The sequence below is a fragment of the Bos indicus genome, chromosome 26 (genome assembly GCF_029378745.1).
Source record: "Bos indicus isolate NIAB-ARS_2022 breed Sahiwal x Tharparkar chromosome 26, NIAB-ARS_B.indTharparkar_mat_pri_1.0, whole genome shotgun sequence".
NCBI lineage: Eukaryota > Metazoa > Chordata > Mammalia > Artiodactyla > Bovidae > Bos > Bos indicus.
In genome coordinates, this window is record NC_091785.1 from 48,493,240 (window position 1) to 48,515,597 (window position 22,358).

Here is a 22,358-nt window from a genome sequence, read left to right on the forward strand (position 1 = left end):
TGCTTCCTGCTGCTTGTAATCTATCTTGCAAATATAAGTATTCTGGAAGAAGGATTTATTTTAATAATGTGAGTTTTAGTTTTTTTTTTTTTTTTCTGTAGTTAACATTGGTTTATTACTCTGTGTCCTTGCCAGGAAGCTCATTTTAAGAGTTTCAATTCAAAATTAAATATGACCTCAGTGCTTTAAAATACAATTACATTAACTGTCCATTTAATACTTGCTTGAGATTTTTTTGGCCACTAACGTATAGTCAATATACTTGTCTGATATTAAATAGTGTTTCCAGCTATGCTCACCAGTTAACTTGCTCTAGCTGCAACAATAAGGTAGCAAAGGATGGCCTTCTGAGAAGGGAGCTGCAGAAAGTTGTTTCCAGATGAAACTGCTTTATTATAACAGAAGCTACACTTTTCTTAAAAAACTTCAGTGTGTTTGATTATAGGGAACTATCTATTATTTATTTAGTACTGTACAGACCAGTGTACAAGACAGGTAATTTAGTGACGGGATTATTTATTAATAAGCCCAGTACCCGAGTTAATGGGACTTAACCCCATGGAGAAGGAAATGGCAACCCACTCCAGTGTTCTTGCCTGGAGAATCCCATGGACGGAGAAGCCTGGTAGGCTGCAGTCCGTGGGGTCGCTCAGAGTCAGACACGACTGAAGCGACGCAGCAGCAATGCAGCAGCAACCCCATGGAGGTCAGTCCTTGTGTAATACATGCCTTTTGGAAAGAAAAGAGTAGTGTCTTCAGAACATTCAGTTATTATTTTAGCATTTAAATTAAGACATACTCCCTTGCTAAGATGGAAAAAAGCTGAACTGCATCATGACAAAGTCGACCTGCAGCTGTGAAGAGAGACTGGGTTTGGAAACTGCACTGGGCAGGCAATGTGTTCTGGCCCCGGTAGTCCCAGCGGTGTCATTGCTCCTTCACGGATCACGGGAGGAGGGGAGCCGTCCCCTCACGAAGGTGGACACATCAGAAACTGCTTGCGGTGGGAGCCCGTGTGTCGGGGGCGAGGCTCGGAGCAGGGAGCTGCAGCTTCCCAGGTCCAGGCTCGCCCCTTCCCTGTCGTAGCTCTGCCGCTGGGACGCTCCTGGGCCCTGAACACAGCCCAAGCTCCAGGGCGGCCTAGGCGGGGGTGTGGTGCTCCTGGTTCCTGCTTGTGGTCGGCTGGTTTTCTCTGCAGCAGATGAGAAGGCGGAGCCTGCAGGAGGCCCTGCTGGGCCCTCTGTGTGTCATGGGGGTAGTCGAGGGGTTTCTCCCCCCTGAGACCCCCTCCTCCTCCTGGGAGGCTGGGAGCTCTAAAGGAGAAACGAAGGTGCAGCATGATCAGCCTTAACACTGGGTGGTCTGTGTCTACATTTGCGTGGTCACGTGCAGTCATGGCGCAAGTTAAGTGTTTGCTCTTTAAATACATCGTCCTTCTGTTTCATCTCAATATTCAATTCATTGCTTTCTCTCGAGCAGGAATGAAAGACCCACGAAGGAAAGGCCATTTAATTTTGTGTCTTCAAACCCGAAACATTTCTAGATTTGACCAGAGTCCTGTCAAACTGAGCACAATCGGGTGTGAGGCCCGCTCCTTGGGCTTTAACAAACTGTTATCTGCAATCTGCTGCACAATCTGAAAAGGCAAGAAATGCGGCTTTCCCTGTTTAGAAAATCTTTATGGGTTCCCCCCACCCAGGGGAATGGTTTTCAGCAAATTATTCATTGGAAAAATGGAATCTGGAATGCAGGTGTTTCTCAGCACGTGTGCTGGAGTGGCCGTGCTGGCCCCAGTGCCTCTTGTTCACGCACCCGTTCAGTAGGCACGCACAGAGCTCTGGGAGGGCCCGAGCGAGGGCCCCAGGGCTGGGTGGCGGCACTGGGCGGGTCTGTGGAGGTAGGGGGGGCCTTCAGTCAGACGCCTGAGCTGCCGTGGTAGGGAGCCTGTCCCCCTAAGCCTGGGCCGCACCTGCCTTACTAGCACCAGCCCACCTGGGACAGTGCCTTGAGCACTCTGGGTTTTGCTTCTGGGGGATGAGGATGGGGGTGATGGGCTGGGAGAATTCTAAGACTTAGGCCTCCTGCCTGTGTGGAGGAACACTGTGTGCTGAGTGAACTGGTCACTGAGGCCTTCAGACAGGAGCGCGGCCTTCCCGTGAGGCTGAGGAGCAGTGGTACCAGTGGCCGCTGTGCATGAGCCTGAGGCCCTGAAGTGCGGGCACCTAGTGTCTCTTCTCAGAAGCTTCTAGAATATAACAGAACTAGAGGCAACACTCACAGCCCCATGGTCTTTGAATGGTAGGGCGGTGGGCCAGGGTTATAGTCCCGTGGAGCGGGGAGGAATGACAGAAGTTCCTAAAAGTAAGAAAATCCAAATGCTGTCCAGTCCATATGCTCTCCAGAATAGAGCGGGTGAGCATAGGGCTCGTCGGCATCAGAGGGGCTGTTTGTTTCCTTTTCAACGAGATGGACAAAAGTACTTCAGCTCTATGGCGATGGTCAGGTTAAGGTCTCTGGAATCGAACAAACTTTAATTCACATTCTGGTTTCATCCCTTGATGCACTGATCAGTGTTACTACATCACCTCTGGGCCTCAGTTTCCTCTTTGAGAACATTAAAAAATGCCTCCTCGGGGATTGCTGGGAGGAATAAAACACAGGACTGTTTCTAATGCTATGCATGGCACATGTTAGACACTCAGTAAATAGCAGCTGTGAAGCTGTATACAAAGGTTTCCCTTGAGTTGTTTCCATATAGTTGATCCTGCCTTAGTGGATCCATCCTGTCCACAGTGCCATGGTGTTTGAAGAAGCTGTGACATTAAGAACGTCTCTCCCCTGAGACTTGCACAGTCAGCTGCCTTAACTGTGTCTGACCTCGGCTGTGTTACTGAGAGTCAGGACATTGAACTGCAAGATGGAAAAGCAGTCCTCTCCTGCCCCTCTTGACTGCGTGCCCTGAGAGTTTCCATTCTCATGCTACTTACCTTTCATCATAACTCTTGTTTGCTATAGAGACCCTCTGCCTGACATTTCTGTTCGTGTCTGTCCCTAAAATCCTGTGTCCAGACCAGAAGGACGTGTATTCCTTTTCCTCAGGTGTCCATGCAGAACTTTAATGTCAGGGAGCAGTTGGCCGTGGATGACACCCTCCTGCCCTGTTATCTCGTCTTTGGGGCACAGACACTGATGTTCTTGTCTTGGCGTGTGGAGGAAAGAGTGTGCCCTGTCATCTCCTCTAGGCCCACGGTGTCACACACCCTCAGCACAGCAGAGCAGGGCCACACAGGGGCTTCAAGAGCATCAGAGGAGCAGCTTTGGAGGGTATTCAGGTTGGCCCAGCAGAGAGAGACCAGACTGTAGGCCACTCGGGCAGCTGGCCCCGTGCTTTGTGGAGTCAGCCAGAAGAATGCTCTGTTAACCAGGTGCCCCACTTGACATCTGTATCCAAAGACGAGATGTTTGTAATTCTCGTTAATGGACTGCTTTCTCCTATGTTTTTTTTCTGGGAGGAGGGAGCAGAATTGTTGAATAATGTGAAGTTACCTAACCCCAAAGATCCTTTGGAAAAAAGTACTCTGGAGGGAGTACCAAGAAAGTGCACTGGGACGACCCAGAGGGCTGGTATGGGGAGGGAGGAGGGAGGAGGGTTCAGGATGGGGAACACATGTATACCTGTGGCGGATTCATTTTGATATTTGGCAAAACTAATACAATTATGTAAAGTTTAAAAATAAAATTAAATTAAAAAAAAAAAAGAATTTGATGCGACTGATGGAATGACTTTAAAAATTTTATGTTTTTACAGATATTTTTCAACAAATTAACTAAATTCTTGATAGAATTGTAATAAATATACTTAAGCAGCAATTTGATCAGGATTTTTAATAGTATTTTTTAATGTTAGGTATTATTTCTTTTTAAAACTCTTTCATTGCTAATGTACATGCATCTTACTTGTAAGAAGCTAAGTTAAGCAGGGAAAAAGGAATATACCTCTCCTGTGTGTGTGAAACCTTGGAAAGCTGCTTTGTTCACTGCTTCAGTGGTGAAAGCAAATACAACATAGACGTAAGGCTATTTGAACTCTTTATTTGCCACATTTACAATATTAATAATAGTGTTTCTAGAAGTTGTCACATCAAGTAAAAGATCTTCATTCCAGGCTGTCTTTGGGGGCCAAATTGAGACTGGATGCATGCATTTAATAAATTGTAGTCTCAAGTAGTCATTTTTGTAAATAATTAGTTTCAGTGAAAGAATAAGTTAGCATATTGTACGCATCTAATGTTGCAAATGTACATACAGCAAACTTTGCTATTAATCAACAGTCGAGCACTGCAAGTGGGGTCTCATACATAATGAATTGTGCCTAAACCTCATGGGCTTCTTGATAGAAAAATAAAAGAAAACACAAGTGTAGTAAGCTTTTGAATAAAATTTAACTAGATTGCTCTGCATCCTGTAATTGTTTTGGAATCATTAGGGACCTGATAATTCATCTATAGTTTTGGGGTGTTTTTATCTTCATCTGTCAAATAGTAGAGATTTTTAATGATACGTTAAAGTGTTGATAAAATACAATTTTCCTTTTAACAACATGAACATTTAGGAGAGAAAGTAGATAGACTTTTTAAGGCATTCTTATCTGCCAAGTATACTGTTTAAATTGTCTCTTAAAATATGTATTACTGTTGATATATTTTAAAGAAGCAATTATTTGTTTTAAAAAATACAGTCCTTATGTACATTATATGGGGGGGTTGAAAATTTACATAAAATTTTCTCTGTGTTGTTGGTCGGTGTTTTAAAATACCACAGCAAATTGCTACAGAGGAATTCTTGCTTAGGTTCTGACATTAATTTGAGCCCCAGATTTTGGGGGCTTAGGATGCCTGTTAAAAACATACCTGTGACCATGCAGAAAGAGAGTAAAAGGGGGCCCAGTTGAACTTGAGACAGCCTCTTCCTTCTCCCTTGTTGACTTGACCATGAGCCATCGGTGGCCTGTGATGGGATCATGAATGTAGAGTTCGTTTCAGGGGGTGTGACTGTGGGGCAGAAAGCATGAAGGTGAGAAGCAGAAATTCTTCCCTCTCTTCATGAACCACACAGTAAACCTCAGCACAGGCTCGCCGAGCTGATGGTCGGAACTCGGGCTCGCCGTCCTGTTGCCATCCCTGGGAACTAGGCCTGGGCCGCCTTCAGCACTGACTCTGACTCGTCTGATACGCAGTCTCTTCCTTCTGCATATAAGCGTCATTGAAGTAGGTACTACAACCAGACATGCGAAAGTCGGTCCACAAAGTCATGTTACAAGTAGGAGGTGCTTTGGTCTCATAGAATTAATATTTGCGTGTTATGTATCATTTATATATATATGTGAACTTAGGCCTGTTGCCAGTATTTCATGCATGTTTATTCATCTTTTCCCTGTGTTTCATAGTTGAGTGCATGTTGCTCTTAGGATCGTGTGAGAAAGAGGCAAGATGACACACGGATCGTGTAGAGCATCACCTGATAAGCAGCAGGGAGGCTCTGGTTGTTTCCGTAGGTGGACCCCCGGGCCCCGCCTGGTGCACCTCCTGTTTGCCTCCCCTGACTCAGTTGTGTAGTTTGAGACCTGTGTTTCTTACCGCTGGAGCAACAGTTTCTCCTTTTTCTACTCTGTGTCCTAATACAACTTTGGAATGTTCAAATAATTGCACAGATTCCGTCACATCCATGTAGGGTTCTTGCCCAAACAGCTGATGGCCACCAGGCAGTGTCACGGAGCCATCACTTTCCTGGTTTGTTCATCGGGTGACACAGGGAAGTCCCAGTTGGGGCGGGACTGCTTCCTCCAGCACAGCCATCAGGGAGGCTGTGAATACCTCTGTGTTGGACCTTCAGCTTCCCTGCCTGCCCAGGGGGATGGCAGTCCACAGGTCGATACTCTTGCCAATAAGCCCCGTATTTAGCGGGTCCTCAGTAAATGCTTGAATCGAATCAGACCACTAAATTTGGTTGGAATAAAGAATTTAAAGGCTTTGTTCAGCTTCTCATTTAGAAAAATTTAAAGGATCTTTATTGAAAGCAGGTAGCATGGTTTATCTGTCTTCAGTCTCCACTGGAAGAAAAGCATCTGAGCTTCACAAGAAGGCATAATTAAATGCAGGACAAGCCCGTCAGACACAAACACAAGCGACTCTGCCAGAGGTCTGCTAACTTGGACGTGATGGTGCGTTTCCCATCTCCACAGGATGTTTATGAAGTTGCGTCTATTGCGGTTTTAAGTGTGTGCCGTGCGTGTGTCCCTACCTGAGCTGTGAGGTCTGGCGCTCTACCCTGGAGTCCTGGGGGCCAGACAAGGTGAGGCTCCTCATCCTGAGGGGTGCTAAGCCGCTGTGTGCAGTCAGGGCTCTGGGCGTCTTCACGTCAGACCTGACTCGAGTGTCCGTGTGCATCCTTGCAGGCTAATCTCCAGCCTTGCTGAAGGACACCTCCCCGTCACCGCTCCAGACTCCAGGTGGACTCAGGAACACGAGTCTGTGGAGTTCTTCTCTTAGGTGAGCCTCTGGCATCACCAGTTAACGCTCCCAAAACCGTAAGGCTCAGTTTCACCCTGTGAAGCAAGAGATGGGGAAGAGGCACCAGGTCCCAGGGAGGCCGGGGGCACGGCGGCGGCATAGTCACCCGCGGGCAGGATGCACAGGGCCGACCAGAGAGGGGACGCGGGACTTCAGGCCTGCTTGCTCATGTCAGAAGGGGTACAAGCCCAAGTACATGACATGGTAATGTCTATGGGGAGTAGAAATCATTCACATGGGAGGATTTAGTGATTCTTCGCTGCCAGTCGTTGAAGCCTTGTTGTTGACTTGAAGTCAGTGATTAATTCGTGTCCGATTCTCTGCAACCCCATGGACTGAATAGCCCACCAGGTTCTTCTGTCCTTCACTATCTCCCAGAGTTTGCTCAAATTCATGTCCACTGAGTCAGCGATGCCATCTGAACATCTCATCTTCTGCCACCCCCTTCTTTTCCTTGAAAGTGAAGCCTTGAGGCGCCCCAAAATCCACACACCCAAAGCTCCTGCCCACTGGGTGGGCATGTCGAGCCCAGCTATTCTGTGGGACAGATGGGAGAAGGCAGAGCTGGGGGCATCCCTCTGGTCCGCTGGGCGGCCTGCCACACGCAGTCGTCCCCACAGGGGTGACACCTCGAGCAGCACTTCCTGCTGGCTTCAGCCAGCCTGGTGTACTGCACCTCACCTGCCCCCGGAGGGCTCCTGGAGCCAGGCAGGGCCGCCCGTGTGGGGCCTGTGTCCTGGGCCCATCTGCTCCCCCTGCTCTGCCCCCTGGGTCCAGGCTGCCACTCTTCCTCCTGTCCTCCCGGGCCCGGGCCTGGAGGCCTCACGCAGGGGAACCAACAGCCTTCCTGGTTCCTCCTGTGCCGTATCAGTGCTGTGAACTTGTGGGTTCTCTGGAAACGTCTTGGGGAGAGTCCCTGCCTGCTTTATTGAAAACACTTCATTTGTTCTGGAGCATGTCACCTGCTTTGCTGTGTCTGATTTGGAATGATGGACAGGTTCATGTCCAGACAAATCTGAAATGCAATTCAGCACCAGAACGTTCTTTCTCCAGGCCGATGGGAATCGGTCAGGCTGCTTCCCACAGGGCTCTCCGACACACCCAGGTTCCGGCAGCCCCCTCAAGGCGGCACTCTGCTGTCCTTTTTATTTTCCTACGGGGTCCCTGGGGTTGCCAGCATTGCAAGTTTCTTGAAGAAACTCTTACACCAAAACATATGTGACTTTATGTTTGCGGTATGAAGGTACCTGTGTTCTCTATTGTTACATTAAAAAGCTCAACAAAGCCAAATTCATTTTCCAGCCACTACCAGCCCTCTTGTGCCAACTGAAAACAAGTATAAGGGCCCCAGTGTCCTGATACTGGCCTCAATACTGCTCTTACCGATGGCGTCCTGGGCAGCTTTTCGAGGATTGGCTCTGAGGTCGGCCTCAGCCTGGCCCCCGGGCGGTGGGGCGGCCTTGTCTCACTTCCGTCCTCAGCGCTAGCCTTCCAGCGGCCTTCTGGGGGTTGGGCTCCCGCACAGCGGTGCTTCCCAGAGGCGGTGGCCACAGGTCTGTGCGTTTGGTGGTAGGTGATCTGCTAGGCTCCCGGCTCCCAGGGAGATGTGGATGTGAGATTTAAATGAGTGTGGGCCACGGAGCCCATAATGATTGGGGTTTCAGGTTCGTCGGTAGGAAGCCTGGAGAAACTCCTCCATAATAAGAGCAGCCGTTAGAGATGCTGTGATCCTGTCACACCACAGCTCTTTCAGGGACGAGCGGAGCGAGGTTGGAGGAGAGGGCAGGGCAGAGAATAAATTTCATTTTATTGTAGAAATGGAAATTTGTGTCATGGCTTTAAAAATCTGATTTTATGTGTGTGTTTAATGCCATTCGTTTTAAATGTAGTATCATAAATCCTTGCTTCAGAATCAAAGCTGTTTAATTACATTTCACCCATGAATAGTTATCTAATGCCAATAGAGAAAGAGTTAAAAAGGAGAACTACAGAGTAAATCAGAGGTTGAGATCTTTAGCACAAGCATAAAAAATCAATTTAAGATGAATTTTACTACTATAAAAATTCTTCAAATATCCTTTTAAGAGTGGGAAATGCTAGGAAACTCAGCTCACATTTCAATTCCCTTAGCAACGCAGGGGAAGCGGCCCCCAACCTGGGCAGTGCCCCAGGATGCCCACAGCTCCGTAGCCTTTGTCAGATGCCCCTGAGCGAACCAGGGCATCTGAGTAAGAGTTGTGACTCCCCAAGGTGGGTGCAGAGCCCCTGACTCTCAACTTAAGCTACCTGTCTCCTGGATGGTGTGCCCCCACTTCAGGGATCCCCGTTTGCAGGGTGTGATGGTCAGGAAGACCCCTCAAGCCCCAGAGACCACCCAGGCACCCACGTTTGCTACCCTCCCCCACCAGCACCTCACCCCGCTGCCTCTGCAGGAGGTGCCGGCCAGGGCTGTCGGGCCCTTTCCTGCTTCCCATGTGGGTCGGGGCGGGGGCATGAGCAGGGTCGCACGTGGGCCACTGCCCACTCATGCCCCCATGTGTGAGCTTACCAGGTTGGGTGTGCTGTGCTTTGTCTGAGCGAGCTCACCACACCTCGTCTCCTCCCCTCTCCCCGCCCCGGCCCCATGAGCAGGGTGGCAGAGCCCATGGCCTTTCTCTACTTTCTTCCTTAGAGTCAGCTTCCTGCTTACTCCGTAGGTAGGGAGCACAGCAGGAGGGTCACTGGGAATTTCTCGGTTATGTAGAGGAATGTTTATACCAAGCAGGGGGCAGAAGTTCCTGCCTCTCCATGGGCAGACGTCCTGGCGGGGAGAGACATCGGGGCAGAAGACATCGGGGCAGAAGACCCCCCCAGACGCCGTCCTGCCCCCTGTTTCACAGACGCCACTTTTCTGCCTGTGGAGTGAGCCCTGTCCCGCAGGGAGCACCCCGTCAGCCCAGGGCCAGCCACTGGCGCTATCTGGGGCTTCCTCTCCCTGCGATCCCGGGGGCCAGCATCCTGGAGAAGGCTGGGCCTGCCGCGTGGCCGCAGGACCTCCTGACGGGCTGGCTCTGTGGGCCAGGGTCTCAGGGTTCCCACCCCCTGCTCACCTGGAAAGGCTTGTTTCCATTTGTTCGCTGGCTCCTTCCTTAATGCTGTTCACATTCATGCACTCAGGAAGCCTTTCCTGACCTGCCTCTCGTTCCCCTATGCATCCCGCCCGGGACTCTCAGACCCACCACACACCCTGACTCGGAGACTCAGGCTCCAGCCAGCATAGCTCACAAGAGCCGGCTTAAAGGTCTTCAGCTGCTCCCCATGGCTTGAGTGGAGGGCTGGGCGCCCCCTCCCCCACACACACCAGCATGTCCCCTCAGGCCGGCGAGGTCAGGCCCATGCTCTGGGTGCTTCAGCGCCTCAGCCTCCCACCCGTGCTGGGCTGTACTGCCGAGTGGGTGAGGCCTCTCCGCTTCAGTCACACCCTCGCCAGGGGGTGGGTGTGCCTTGAAGGAAAACACCTGGAGATTGAGGCGCACACGCCTGCCCCTGGGTCGGGGACGGGAGGCCTGTAGGGCTCAGGAAGGAATGACGTCTAAAATCAACTGGGTGCTGGTGCTTCTGTGGGTGTGCCATCCTCAGAAGTTCAGAAAAACTGGATCCCTCATAAAAATCTGGGGCTCGGAAGCAGCAGAAGTGACCCTCTGCAGAGGGACGTTTTCTCAGCCCAGCAGAGCATGTCCCTTAAAAGTCGGCCTCTGCTGAAGGGGAGAAGTCAGCTCCATGAGGGGAGCCATGGGATCCCCCAGACAGAAGGGTGAGCCTGTGAGGAGAAGAGACAGACAGACCATCTGAAGCGAGTCTGAGGTGCGTTGGCTTAAACCTACAGAGGTGAGAGGGAGGAAGGGCAGTGACCACAGGGAATGAGCAAGAAGGGTTGGAAAAGAAAGAGGAGTCTCAGGCAGGAAAATCATAGCCCTGTAACTAAACCAGCCTCGCAGAGTGACCAGCACACCGAACAGACACCCTGGAGCGTGAGGCGCGGTGCAGACTCAGGGTGGGGTCCCCCCAAAGCCCCCTGAGAGCTGTAGAGCACGTGGAGCTGTGGGGTGTGCGGTGGAAATGTGGTGGGAGGGACGAGGAGGTGGGTTTAACTACTCTGACTGTATTTCTGGAGAACATTTTTCTTATGGCGAATGCTCAGTGACTGCAGAGGAAGTGGGGGTGGGTGCGGGTGGTGGTCTCGGAATGGGCGGGCTCATGCCCACTGGATCTGCATCTGAGCTCATCGCCCTTGTTCTCACACCCCCGCCCTGCGGCAGGACTGCAGACACTCAGAACCCTGCAGACGAGCACCAGCCCAGGACATCCTTCCAAAAACTGTCCCTCCAAGCGGAGGTGGAGGCACGGGTGCAGTGACCCGTTTAGGGGCAGCAGGTGGAGGCAGGGCCTGGAGGTTGAGTCTCTCCTGTTCTCTCTCTTGCAGGCCTGCGGAGGCCGCCGCTCCCGCTGAGCAGCTCGGAGGTTCCGGGGCAGTGCTGGAGCCCCTGCTGCAGTGCGCGGCCTGGCTGGACGCCTACTTCCGCGAGCCCGCAGTCCTTGAGGGGCTCCCCGTGCCTGCGCTGCACCATCCCATCTTCCAGAAAGGTCGGTACCATGGCCACCACGCGGCCTCTGGCTCAGGGAGCCCGACCTGATCATGTCAGCCGCCTCCCGGCTCGGGCTGCTGACCACGCCTGCCGCGTGTTTACCCCGAATGAACAGAGGCAGCGTGTGCCACACAGCACGGCCGGGAGCGCCCGCTCTCCACCCGCTCCAAGTGCTTGTGTTAGTTTTGGCACATGGTCACATAATTCTTGGCAAAGGCAATAAAAATGATGCATGCAGATCGACTCCTGACTCTCACTGGCTGAGAGTTTTAAATAGGAACACGTCTGAATGGCAGTGAATTTTTCAGTAAGCTTATTGTTCACTTACACAATCTGCTTGCCAGCAGCACCAAGACCCACGTGTGGACAACCGGCCTCTCCACACGCTTGGCTGCTAACACCCTGGAGTGGGCGGTGGCGGCGTGTCCTCTTGAATAAGTTTTCAGGCTAATATCTCAAACTTAGCACAGTTAAATGTCGTATTCTTGAGGGATGAATTGAGAACTTCCTGTCTATGTGCAGCGTGATAGTGCCACATAAAGTCTCTGATAACGTAAAAACACTTTCCCAGACAAGTTCTCCTTCAGCTTTTGTTCGGAGCTTAATTATGGCAACTAATATCATTCTGTACACATAGCGGAGGTTTATTTTGCATAGTGATTTTTTTCACAGTCGTTTTAATGTAAGTGAATCTATATCAGTAACTCAAGTGAAAAGAATTTGAGCAAGCTCCAGGAGATGGAGGAGGCCAGAGGAGCCTGGCTATAGTCCATGGGGTCACAGAGTTAGACACGGCTGAGCGCCTGAACAACAGCAACAGGCACATAGAGACACATGTGTATAGATGCACACATGTGTATACACTTAAGAAAAAAAAATTACCATGAGATTTTAGATGAGGTGAATTTAAAGCAATCTTGAATTTCAAAGTGGAATTTGTATTCTAACTGCTGCCCTAGTTTTCAGCACAACTGAAGGTGGAGCAGAGCTTTCAGGGACAGCAGGTAGAGAAGCTCAGGCAAGTTGAGCTAATACCTGAGTTGACCAGCAAGGTCAGGGGAGTGACCAGGTCGGACCCTGGGGGTCTTTGCCCACAGTGAACTGAAGCTGAGCATGAACGCATCAGCCCCTGAGCGTCACGTGGGGCTGTGTCCAGTGGGTGCGTCTCCAGGACAAGACTCCATTGAGAGCTGGGTAGGCCTTTGCCGCACGCCACGCTCAGGTCCAGAGCCTTCCATCGTCCCAAGGTTGGGGCCCCCCCGGGCCGAGGTGGCGCTGTGGCTGAGTTTGGCCACTGCTGCCTGGCACTCACCACCTGCTCGGAACCGGAACTAGCCTCGCACGTCGCCGGCCGGGTCGAGGGTGTGCCTGACGCTCCTGTGTGCCTCACGCACACCAGGTGCAGGGCGGGGGTCCTGCTGTGCAGTTTAAGGACTCACATGTGGGTTTGTCTTTAAAGCAGAGGCTTGGGAATCCTGTGCTGTGCAGTTTGAGGACCTCAAATGTGGGTTTGTCTTTAAAGCAGAGGCTTGGGGATCCTGTGCTGTGCAGTTTGAGGACCTCAAATGTGGGTTTGTCTTTAAAGCAGAGGCTTGGGGATCCTGTGCTGTGCAGTTTGAGGACTCACATGTGGGTTTGCCTTTAAAGCAGAGGCTTGGGGATCCTGTGCTGTGCAGTTTGAGGAGTCACATGTGGGTTTGTCGTTAAAGCAGAGGCTTGGGGATCCTGGAGCAGCGAGCTCTTCTGTTCCCTACTGCCATTTACTGCTCTGCCACCAGGAGCAGAAGCAGATTGGCCAAACACCTTTCCTTGTCCTTACACGTGTCAAATAAGTGAGCTCAAGTTTAAGGTTTAGAATGTTTCAGAGCAGAGACATTATGACACAGGGCAGGAAGTATCTGCATAATATAATGAGGGTGTCAGCAGAGGGTGAGCTTGTAAAACCCTGAAGTCCTGTCCTCAGAGCTCGAAGAGAGTGGGAACTGGCCACACGCGCCCTGCCACCCCCCTTCCCGGCTCCGGGCCTGAGCGTGGCCATCTTCTCCCGCGGGTCATGGTCATGGTAGGTCTGGGCAACCAGGGCGAGCTGGAAGCAGGCACTGGGAACGATGAAGACTGCAGTCACCCCGTAGCCCACCCCCGTTGGACCAGGTCTGCAGTGCTGGGGGACACTTGTGACTGGGGCCAGGTCCCCTCCAGCTGGAATTTGGGGTGGGGGCAGGAGGGTCCCCGAGGACAGGCCGCCTGCTGACAGTTAGTGCTAGCCCCCAGGCCAGGATTTCCCACACCGCAGCCTGTGCCAGCCAGGTTTTTCTAATTTAGCTCAATCACTTCTCCCAGGCGAGGACCAGGTGTGGGGATTTTTACAGTTTAAGAAGGGAGGTGGTGGGTGGTTGTAATGTGATTGCTAACACGGAGTTAATTGGCACTAACCCCAGGTGTGCTGACACCCTTGCTGCTCAGGGAAAGTTGGCTTTGCTCTCTTCCTCTGTCTTGGAGCCGGTGAACTGGGGTGAGAGGGGAAGGCCCATGCGGAGAGGGCGCTCCAGCACCCCCAGAGCTCCTGATGGCTGTGGGGTCCACCAGGAAGAGAAACCTTTGCAGTCGGAGGAGCAGGTGTGTTTATCTGGAAGAAATGGTTCTTGACAAATTTTGTCTTCGTGCCTCTGAGGTTGTGAGCACATTGAGCATCCTTTGGGCGTCACCTTTCACCCCATTCCTCTGAGATGTAGACGTGTAGACCAGACCTGCCTGTCTCGGCTTGGTTAGAAGTGCAGCAGTGACGGAGCTCCTGCTGGAGTCCCGCACCTCCCCGGGACTCACACGGCCCAGCCTGCAAGCCTGGAGGCCCTGCACTGGCTGTGCTGGCTGCCTGGGCCCCCCTGCTCGGGCAGGACCACCACCTCACCTCTCAGACTCCTCGGCTGACATGAGGGTGATGCTCACCATCTGGTTTGTTTTTTTTTTTTTTTTTTTTTTTTGGTAAGACTGGCCACAAAACAGGGCCTATTAGAATTACCATTTTTTTTAATTTTATTTTTATACTTTACATAATTGTGTTTTGCCAAATATCAAAATGAATCCACCACAGGTATACATGTGTTCCCCATCCTGAACCCTCCTCCCTCCTCCCTCCCCATACCATCCCTCTGGGTCGTCCCAGTGCACCAGCCCCAAGCATCCAGTATCGTGCATCAAACCTGGACTGGCGACTCGTTTCTTATATGATATTTTATATGTTTCAATGTCATTCTCCCAAATCTTCCCACCCTCTCCCTCTCCCACAGAGTCCATAAGACTGTTCTATGCATCAGTGTCTCTTTTGCTGTCTGGTACACCGGGTTATTGTTACCATCTTTCTAAATTCCATATATATGCGTTAGTATACTGTATTGGTGTTTTTCCTTCTGGATTACCATTTGTGTAGGCTAAGACACATACTGGAAATTTAACGTCCTGCATCTTCTTACCTTGGAGCGTTTCTGAAGTCTGATTAGTAACAGATTGATTATCTGGGTATCTCCACCAAGGAACTGTTAGGCCATCCTCCTGACCAGAAGTCTGGGGGAGGCCTAGGCAGCTGCCTTGCCCGTGGGCCACCTCAGGTGGGGTTTCTCTCAGAAAGGGAGGCAGTTCAGTGAGGTTCGTGACGCCGATGAAGGAACGAAAATGAGAGGCAAGTGCGAGTAAGAAGTGTTCTAAGTCCTCGTAGGATTATGGTTTTACTAATGTAACTTCAAAAACAGAAATGAATGTTTTGTTTTCTGAGTTTTGTGAAAGGGATTTGTTTTCGTGTTTTGCTAGTGAGCTAGCTGCCTTGTAACTCAGCAAGGCATTTTTAGGGCAGTCGGGTCCTCCCTGTAAACCTCTTACAGAGGTCAGGTTTATTTATTTTGAATTCATGTTTCTTCAAGAAACAGTTTTTAATGAAGCTATTATTCCTGAAATAAATCTGTTTCTTTCATAATAAAATACCATTTTAACTTAGTTTCTCTGAATACTCCCTCACTTCTTAATATTGACACATAAAAATGTTAGCTTCTTGGTGTAGTATACCTCTTAATACCTGTGGCCTTAGCGATCAGTGGCAGAAGCAGCCGGAATGACCAAAGAAGCACTGTGCCAAGCAGGGCTCCACAGAGCGTTGAGAAGAGCAGGCTGGGAAAGCGAAGACTGCTGTCAGACTCGGACGTGCGCAGCGCTCTCTTCCCTCTGCCCCAGAGGCCCTCCTGGCAGGCGTGGCCGGGCAGGGGGAGGCAGGCCCACTGCCCTGGCACCGTGTGCTTCTTCTGCCGGGCTGGAGGTGGCCTCCCTGGGCGCCCCGAGTCCCCTTGCTGGGCAGGGCCTGGCAGTGCTCTGGACGGATGCCACAAGAAGCCGCTCCCAGGGAATGCGGGGAGCGTTCAGCCTTCCACCCTGTTCCGTCTCACAGAGGACGGTTTTCAACAGATGAGTTCTGAGTTTTCTTTTTAAAGTGTCTGCAATGTTCCTTTTTAAATGAAATATTTAACAGTTTAATAATTCCTTCGTCACAGCTATTAGCTTGTAGCCATGAAATCCAGTTGCATGACAGTAGTAAGATCTGCATTTTTTAAACCTGCTGGCTAGAGGGAAGTTTCTTTGCAACTTCTGCTACCAAGCCTCTAAAAGGATTCTTGTACTTCTATGTCTCTTGTGAACCCTGTTTCAGAATGGTCTTTAAGAACCCTACCCGTCTGTCAGGGGAAAGGCCCTTTTGGGGAGAATGAGTTCGTTTCCCTGCAGTGTCCTGCGTGTGGTCCCCTGAGCCGCCTCCATTCAGGGTCCCCGGGCCTGCTTTCCCCACCGTGTCCTGCGTGTGGCCCCCTGACCCCCTCCATCTGGGGTCGCGGGGCCTGCTTTCCCCACCGTGTCCTGCATGTGGTCCCCTGAGCCCCCTCCGTTCGGGGTCACGGGGCCTGCTGTGGCGCGCTGTCACTCCCTCACCCTGGGGCCTGCCCAGGGCACCCTCAGAGGGTGTGTGGTGGGGAAAGGAGGCTGCTCTCCGTTTCTCTTTCGGAGCCACGGCAAGATGCAGCTTTGTGCTCACGGGACGCTTGTACTGATATTTTCCCTGAATTAAAAAAAAAAAAAAAATTACCGATTTAAAGAGAAAATAGCTAAAATAGGAGATGCTTTACAGATTCTGGTTGGTAGCCATCACTGTTCTCCTATATTCTAAATGAAGGCTTCTAACAATTGTTGACCTTCCTGAGATGTTACCTGGTGGGGCTCCTTCCAAGGCCCATCTGTTGATTAGAACAAGTGAACACTTGCACCTTGGTGGGAAGGAAACAGCTGCTGAGAATGTACTTCTCTCAACCCTCGAGCTGCTGAGCGCTTTCAGGGCTAACAGACTTGGAAATCCGGGTCTGCGGCCTTCACCATCTGAGGCTGGCAAAGGTGAAATGGAATAGACCACGTGAAAAGCCCAGGAGCAGGCGGCCAGCCGCGGAGCTCAGGCTGCTGGGAAGGGGGTCTGAGGTCTAGCCCAGGAGCAGGCGGCCAGCCGCGGGGCTCAGGGTGCTGGGAAGGGGGTCTGAGGTCTGAAAAGCCCAGGAGCAGGCGGCCAGCCGCGGAGCTCAGGGTGCTGGGAAGGGGGTCTGAGGTCTCGGATCGAGACTAGAGGCTGCCGCCAGGAGCAGCCCATCCCCTCTTTCGTGGAAAGTAACACCCAGCACGTTGTTGTGGTTCAGGGCCCTGGGAAAAAAGAAGTGGAAGTGTCTGAATAAAGCAGGGCGGGGCTCAGTGAAGGGGGTATGGGTGTAGGGGGAGTCCTGGAGTGCAGAGGTGGGGAGCCTTCCTCATCAGCATGTTTGCTGTGACGCTCCCGGCTCCCTTAACCCCAGGGACCCCTCCCTGCTCAGAGGAGAGCCCTGCGTTTTCTGGGAGGCCCTCCGTCCAGCCTTCAGGAGAGCCTGCAGCTGACTCGTAGGCCAGAGGGAGTACCCTCCCCAGTGGGCCATCCTCTCCTGCCTGCCTGGCCCCCACGCTTGTTGGAATATTGCATCACTTCCAGCCCCTCAGTGGAGCAGAAGATCCCCAGAATTCTGTGTCCTGGGTTGGGGGCTCCCAGCCGAGGCAGAAGGAGCATCGTTTAAGACTATGGACCCTGTGAGGCTGGCCAGGCCAGCTCAGGGAAGCCCGTGCCCTTCAGCAGGAGCGTTCCGTCTCCTCTGACCAAGCCCCTTCTGGCGTGTGGGCGGCGTGTCGCGGGAGCCTGAGGTCATCGTATCTCAGGTTTGTTATTTTTCACATTCTGTTCTCACGCGGTTTCCTGCCTGGCAGTTGTCATAGTACTTGTTTACTCTTTGTTCTGTGCAACCACATCTTGAGCTAGCAGAGAGTTTTAAAGTTTCAACTGGGATTGATTCAAGCAAATAAGTTCTCCAGGTTACTCTCCTAGCTGAGGCCCTCCCTTTTCCTGAGGGTGTATGTATCAGAATGCTCTAGACAGCCTGTTAACAATACTGTGTCTGCAGTATCTATACTTCTCACCCCTTCCCCAACCACATTAAAATCTTATAAGAGGCAAATTACGTATGCCGTATTTTGAGAATTGCTGCTTTTAAAGAATTTATGTAAATGGATCTAAGTGCTTTTACTGTGTGTTTCACCCTATACTAAGGTTAATATTTCTAATTTAATAATGGTTTTGTTTGAGACATAACTGTGTCTACTTAAGCGTTTTTGCTCTTGTAATCAACAACACGAAGCCTGGCATCTGAAGTCCATGGGGTCGCAAAGAGTCATGACTGAGCGACTGAACTGAATCCACAGCTTCAGTAAGTTCTAGGCTTTGCATGCCTCTCCCTGCTTTCAGAGCTTTGCTCACAGCCGGGTGACAAGGCAGAGGGGCCCACATAGCCTTAACATTTGATAGAAAAAACTAGGCAAGACAGGCTACCCATCGGAACATCTGTTTGCAGGTATGGACAGACAACCAGATGATGCCCCCAGGAGCCTCGCCAGGATGCCCTGGGGTAGAGCCCTAGCAGAGGCAACCAGAGCCTGCGGGAGGTGTCTAGATACTTTGGCCAAAAATGTGTTTTTCCTCTGAAGCAGGCAGAAAACCGAAGCTTTAGCTTCTTGTGGAGCTCTCTGAGCAGTGGGCATGGCCGAGAAAGGGGCGAGAGGATCTTCAGGTTCTGGATGCTGACCTGAGAGGCTGTGACTGCTGTGAGGTGTCCGTGCTCACTTGCCGCGGGGAGCAGTGCTCGCCCTCTCCTGTGCTGGCTCAGGCACCCCCGCAGCCTGCTGGGCTCCTCATGAGCGCCTGGGGTCCCTGCGCAAAGAGCCCTCTGACTAAGCAGTAATTACCAGGGGCTCCTGAGAGGCCTAGCTCAGGGGAAGTTTCCTCCTAAATCTAAGAGGTGGTCAGATCCACGTTCCCTAAGGTTTCCATAAATCAGGCCAAAAAAAATTGAATACTTGAGAATGCCTTCACTCAAGGCTACAGGGTCACACAGTATAATTTAACCAAGCTCAAAGATAACCAGAAAGTTGGTTTGAAAGTCAGCTACTTTCAAACCTTGTAGGATACAATGAGGTCTCTATTACAAATAAATAGTACTTGAAATTGAAGTTATTACAAATATTGCTTTTATGAGAAAATATTAACATTGAAGTATGACTTATCTCTGGCATAGTAGTTAAACATCCTACCAGTGAAGGTTCCCGTTAAAAACGAGTCGCCTACTTCCACTCACACGTTTAGAAAGACATCATCTGCAGGGCCTGTGTTGCACTTGGGTGTGTTTCACCTCGAAAAAAGGAATAGAGAACCAAGCTTCTTTCTGCTGGGAGAAGTGAGTTACACTGTCACTTCAATCATTTTCATTTGAAATGAGCTTTAAAAAATAAGAATCGTCTAACAAGCCTATATTTTAGCATGACAGACCGACTTTTCCTTACGTGTCCTTCCAAGAGAATGTTTAGTGTTTTGTCGTCATAGTGTCTGGTCACATTTACAGGCAACATTAACGTATTTTGATATCACGCTAGCAATAATAAATAGAATCATTTCTAATACCTGGGTTTATAGGGAAAATGGTGTTTTAGGAAAGCACTATCTAAAACTGGACTGTAAGTTACCAACGTCAGACGTACGAGAATCGATACAAAACCAATGGCGGTAATGCCGTCTAGCTGTTTGCAGGATCCAAAAGTGTAAAAACTGTTACTTAATTTAAACGCGCTCTCCCTCAGGTTTACTTGCAACCCTTATGTTCAAGATGACTCAGGTCATTTCAGTCACTGAATCGTGTCCCACTCCTTGCGACCCCATGGATTGCAGCAGGCCAGGCCTCCCTGTCCATCACCAGCTCCCGGAGATTGCTCAGATTCATGTCCGTTGAGGCACTGATGTTGTCCAACCAACCGAGATGACTCAGAGTATAGGATTTATGAGCGTACAGGTCCCATTTTGAAGGTCATGTTTCCAGTGTCCGAATGTAAAAGTAAGGTATCTCCTGGAAAAGAACCATCTCTCTCTGAGATGTGGCTTTCACGACCTTGAGGGGTGGGACTCGCCAGGCAGGACAGACCTTCTGAGGCTCAGTTGCCAGGGCATTGTGTGAAGTTTTAAGGCCATGTAACAAAGTGCTTCCGAAACTGAAGAATGAACTAGCGGAAGAAGTGTGTTTAGCTCGTCTGCATGTCCCGAGCTATATTCAGATATTTCCTGCCTTCTAAGAAGCGCCGAGAAGCAGCAGCCCTGCTGAGCCCTGCCCTCAGCCAGCGTCACCCTGTGCAGACTCTCTGTGGCGACAGCAGCTCCTCCTCCCTCTCTCTTCCTGCTCCGTGTTTACCGTGGCGCAGGCACATTGTGTAAAGGACCGCCCTGGATTTAGGGGCAGGGGACACTGTCTGCTCTTTCTAAAAACACAGCCGCCCCGGGCAGGGCCACGAGGTCCAGCAGCGGCCCGCCCTTTGAGCCAGTCCTCCGAGCCAGGGAGGGAGGGAGACCCAGGGCTCGCCACTCGGCCAGGACGTGTGCTTTTCTCAGTGCGTCCGCATCTCTTCCTCTTTGTAGAATAAAATATGCAAGAACCAACATAAATGGCACGTCCCCCCCTTTTTTCCTCAAGAATTGGGCTTTTGATGTTCAAGAGCAGCTAATATTAAAGACCATCCCTAGCAGGCTGTAGAAACTGCACCTATTTATGACAAATGTAAAACAGCACAAATCTCGCAGAATATGATGGTATCATTAGTTTGTGAATCGCATCCTTGAAAATAACTGTGGAGGAGCCAAATCGGTTTAAAAGAAGATAACAAAATGGTTTAAGCTACTTAGGTTGAATGCCAATTATATTTTAATATTCAACTGAGCATATTTTACTAAGAAAAAAGGCTGCGTTGACGCATGCATAACTCATTGGCAGCGTCGGCCAGCTGTGCCACTCTACTCTCCGAATCACTTTGTGCATTTTAGTAGCATGGTAATTTAGTAGAGAACTACCTGAGTGATGGCATTTTCAATGAGCAGGTAATCTACAGAGAATTTTTATATGGTTATGAGTTCTGTGCTTCAGCCCGGCAACACAAAAATACATCAAGACCAATTACGGTATCAACTTCCAGTGTGGCGCCCTCGCCACGCAAGTGCATGTATTTCTGCCCCAGGCATTTCAAATTGCATCTAATTTGAAATCTTTGGGGTTTTAATTAAATTTCAGAATATATGGAATTCTTCATTAGCACCTGCTCTGAATAGCAGATTGCCCTTCTCTCGGTTTCTCGTTAAAGAAGTAGGCTGTGGTAAAGAGCATGTTCAGGAACCGATCATTTGTGGGGCCTGGGTATTGGAACAGAAATAGTGAAATGCAAAATAATATCAAAAAGATTATTAGTCCAGGGAGAGTCTCTTGATTTGTATTTTAATGGAATTTTACATTTCTCTTAATGATTTGCAAATTGTCCTCTGATTATAAGATGCATTAAGCTTTTCATTTTAATGGCAAAGACACAGCCATTAGCAGAATTTTTTTTTTCTGTCTCCTTTTTAGAGTGCTTCCCTGCAGCAGATAAATATTGAAACCATTAACACCTTTTGATGTTCGTCACAGCCTGCGTCTTGGACCTGCACACAGCTCCCAAGGTCTCTTGGTGTTCGCACCTGGCCAGGGACCCCAACTCTTCACCTGATGTGTTTCCTTTTCTAGAATACAGGACTTGTGTTTAAGGTTTCATTAGAGGTCTGGTGTATCTGGGTTGAACCTAAAGCATTTCAATGTCATCCATGGTCCCAGTAGCATTAATAGAAGCTGTGTTGTCAGTGTGGAGGCTGGTGGTCGGCAGGCCTGGAGCCAGGGAGAGCCAGAGGGATACCCCTGGAGAGTTGGGAAGAGTATCCCACCACCCTCTGACCGTCCCGCAGAGCCCCTGAGGGCGGGGCAGCTGCCCGTGGTTGGGCCTCTGAGATGATACCTTGCTTCTCAGGCACAGACGTCTGGTCCTTCCCAGCATGTGCGTGGTCTCCATGACCAGGCTCTTCTGCTCCACCTGCTGCACATGCTGGGGGAGCTCTGGGCTCTGACCCAGGTAGAGCAGTGCATTTTGAATCCAGGAGCCCTGCTCCCTTGGACGACCAAGGCTGCCGGCACCCAGCGCTTGCTCAAGAGCAGAGCTTGGCTCCAGACGGAAGCAGCAGCCAGGGTCCCATTCCCCAGCAGCCTAGCGCCACGTGGCTCTGCGGGTGGAGCCAGGCCCACGCCACCCCCACCTGGCCCCGCCATGCTCTCTCCCCAGCTCGTGTGGCAGGTCCTCTGGTGGCTGCTCGGCCCGCCACCCTGGACTGAGCGTGCCGTGGCCCTTTCCTCCCCAAGAGCGCGTGGAAGGAAGCGTGGGAAGCCTCAGGACGACCACTTCCTGCTGCCTGGACATGGCCCTCGAGTGATTCTTGACAGTGGTTCCTTTCTTACATGCTTCAGGGTCAGATGTCATTCCGTTTAACGTATTTATTGAATGCCTTCCCCAGACTTAGATAGTTGTCGCCCTCTTCAAAGTGAAGGTGAGTTGCAAGGGGAGGACTCCAGGCCTCCCTGTCAGCCCATCCTCCACTGGTCAGTGGGGACACAGGTGCCGATCTCTGGCAGAGCCCTAGGCCAGACCATGGAGAAGGGAGTTCAATTGATCAGTCATT

The 22,358-nt window shown here is 50.7% G+C and overlaps 1 protein-coding gene across 3 annotated transcripts in view; it reads left to right on the top strand.

The window, feature by feature from the left end:
• MGMT (O-6-methylguanine-DNA methyltransferase) overlaps positions 1-22,358 on the top strand; it is a 280,205-nt gene that overhangs the window by 229,960 nt on the left and 27,887 nt on the right. For all 3 annotated transcript variants that reach the window (XM_019953148.2, XM_019953149.2, XM_070781104.1), the window contains one exon: positions 11,032-11,192. In XM_019953148.2, the coding sequence (XP_019808707.1) occupies positions 11,032-11,192 (161 nt within the window). The remainder of the gene's footprint in view (positions 1-11,031; positions 11,193-22,358) is intronic.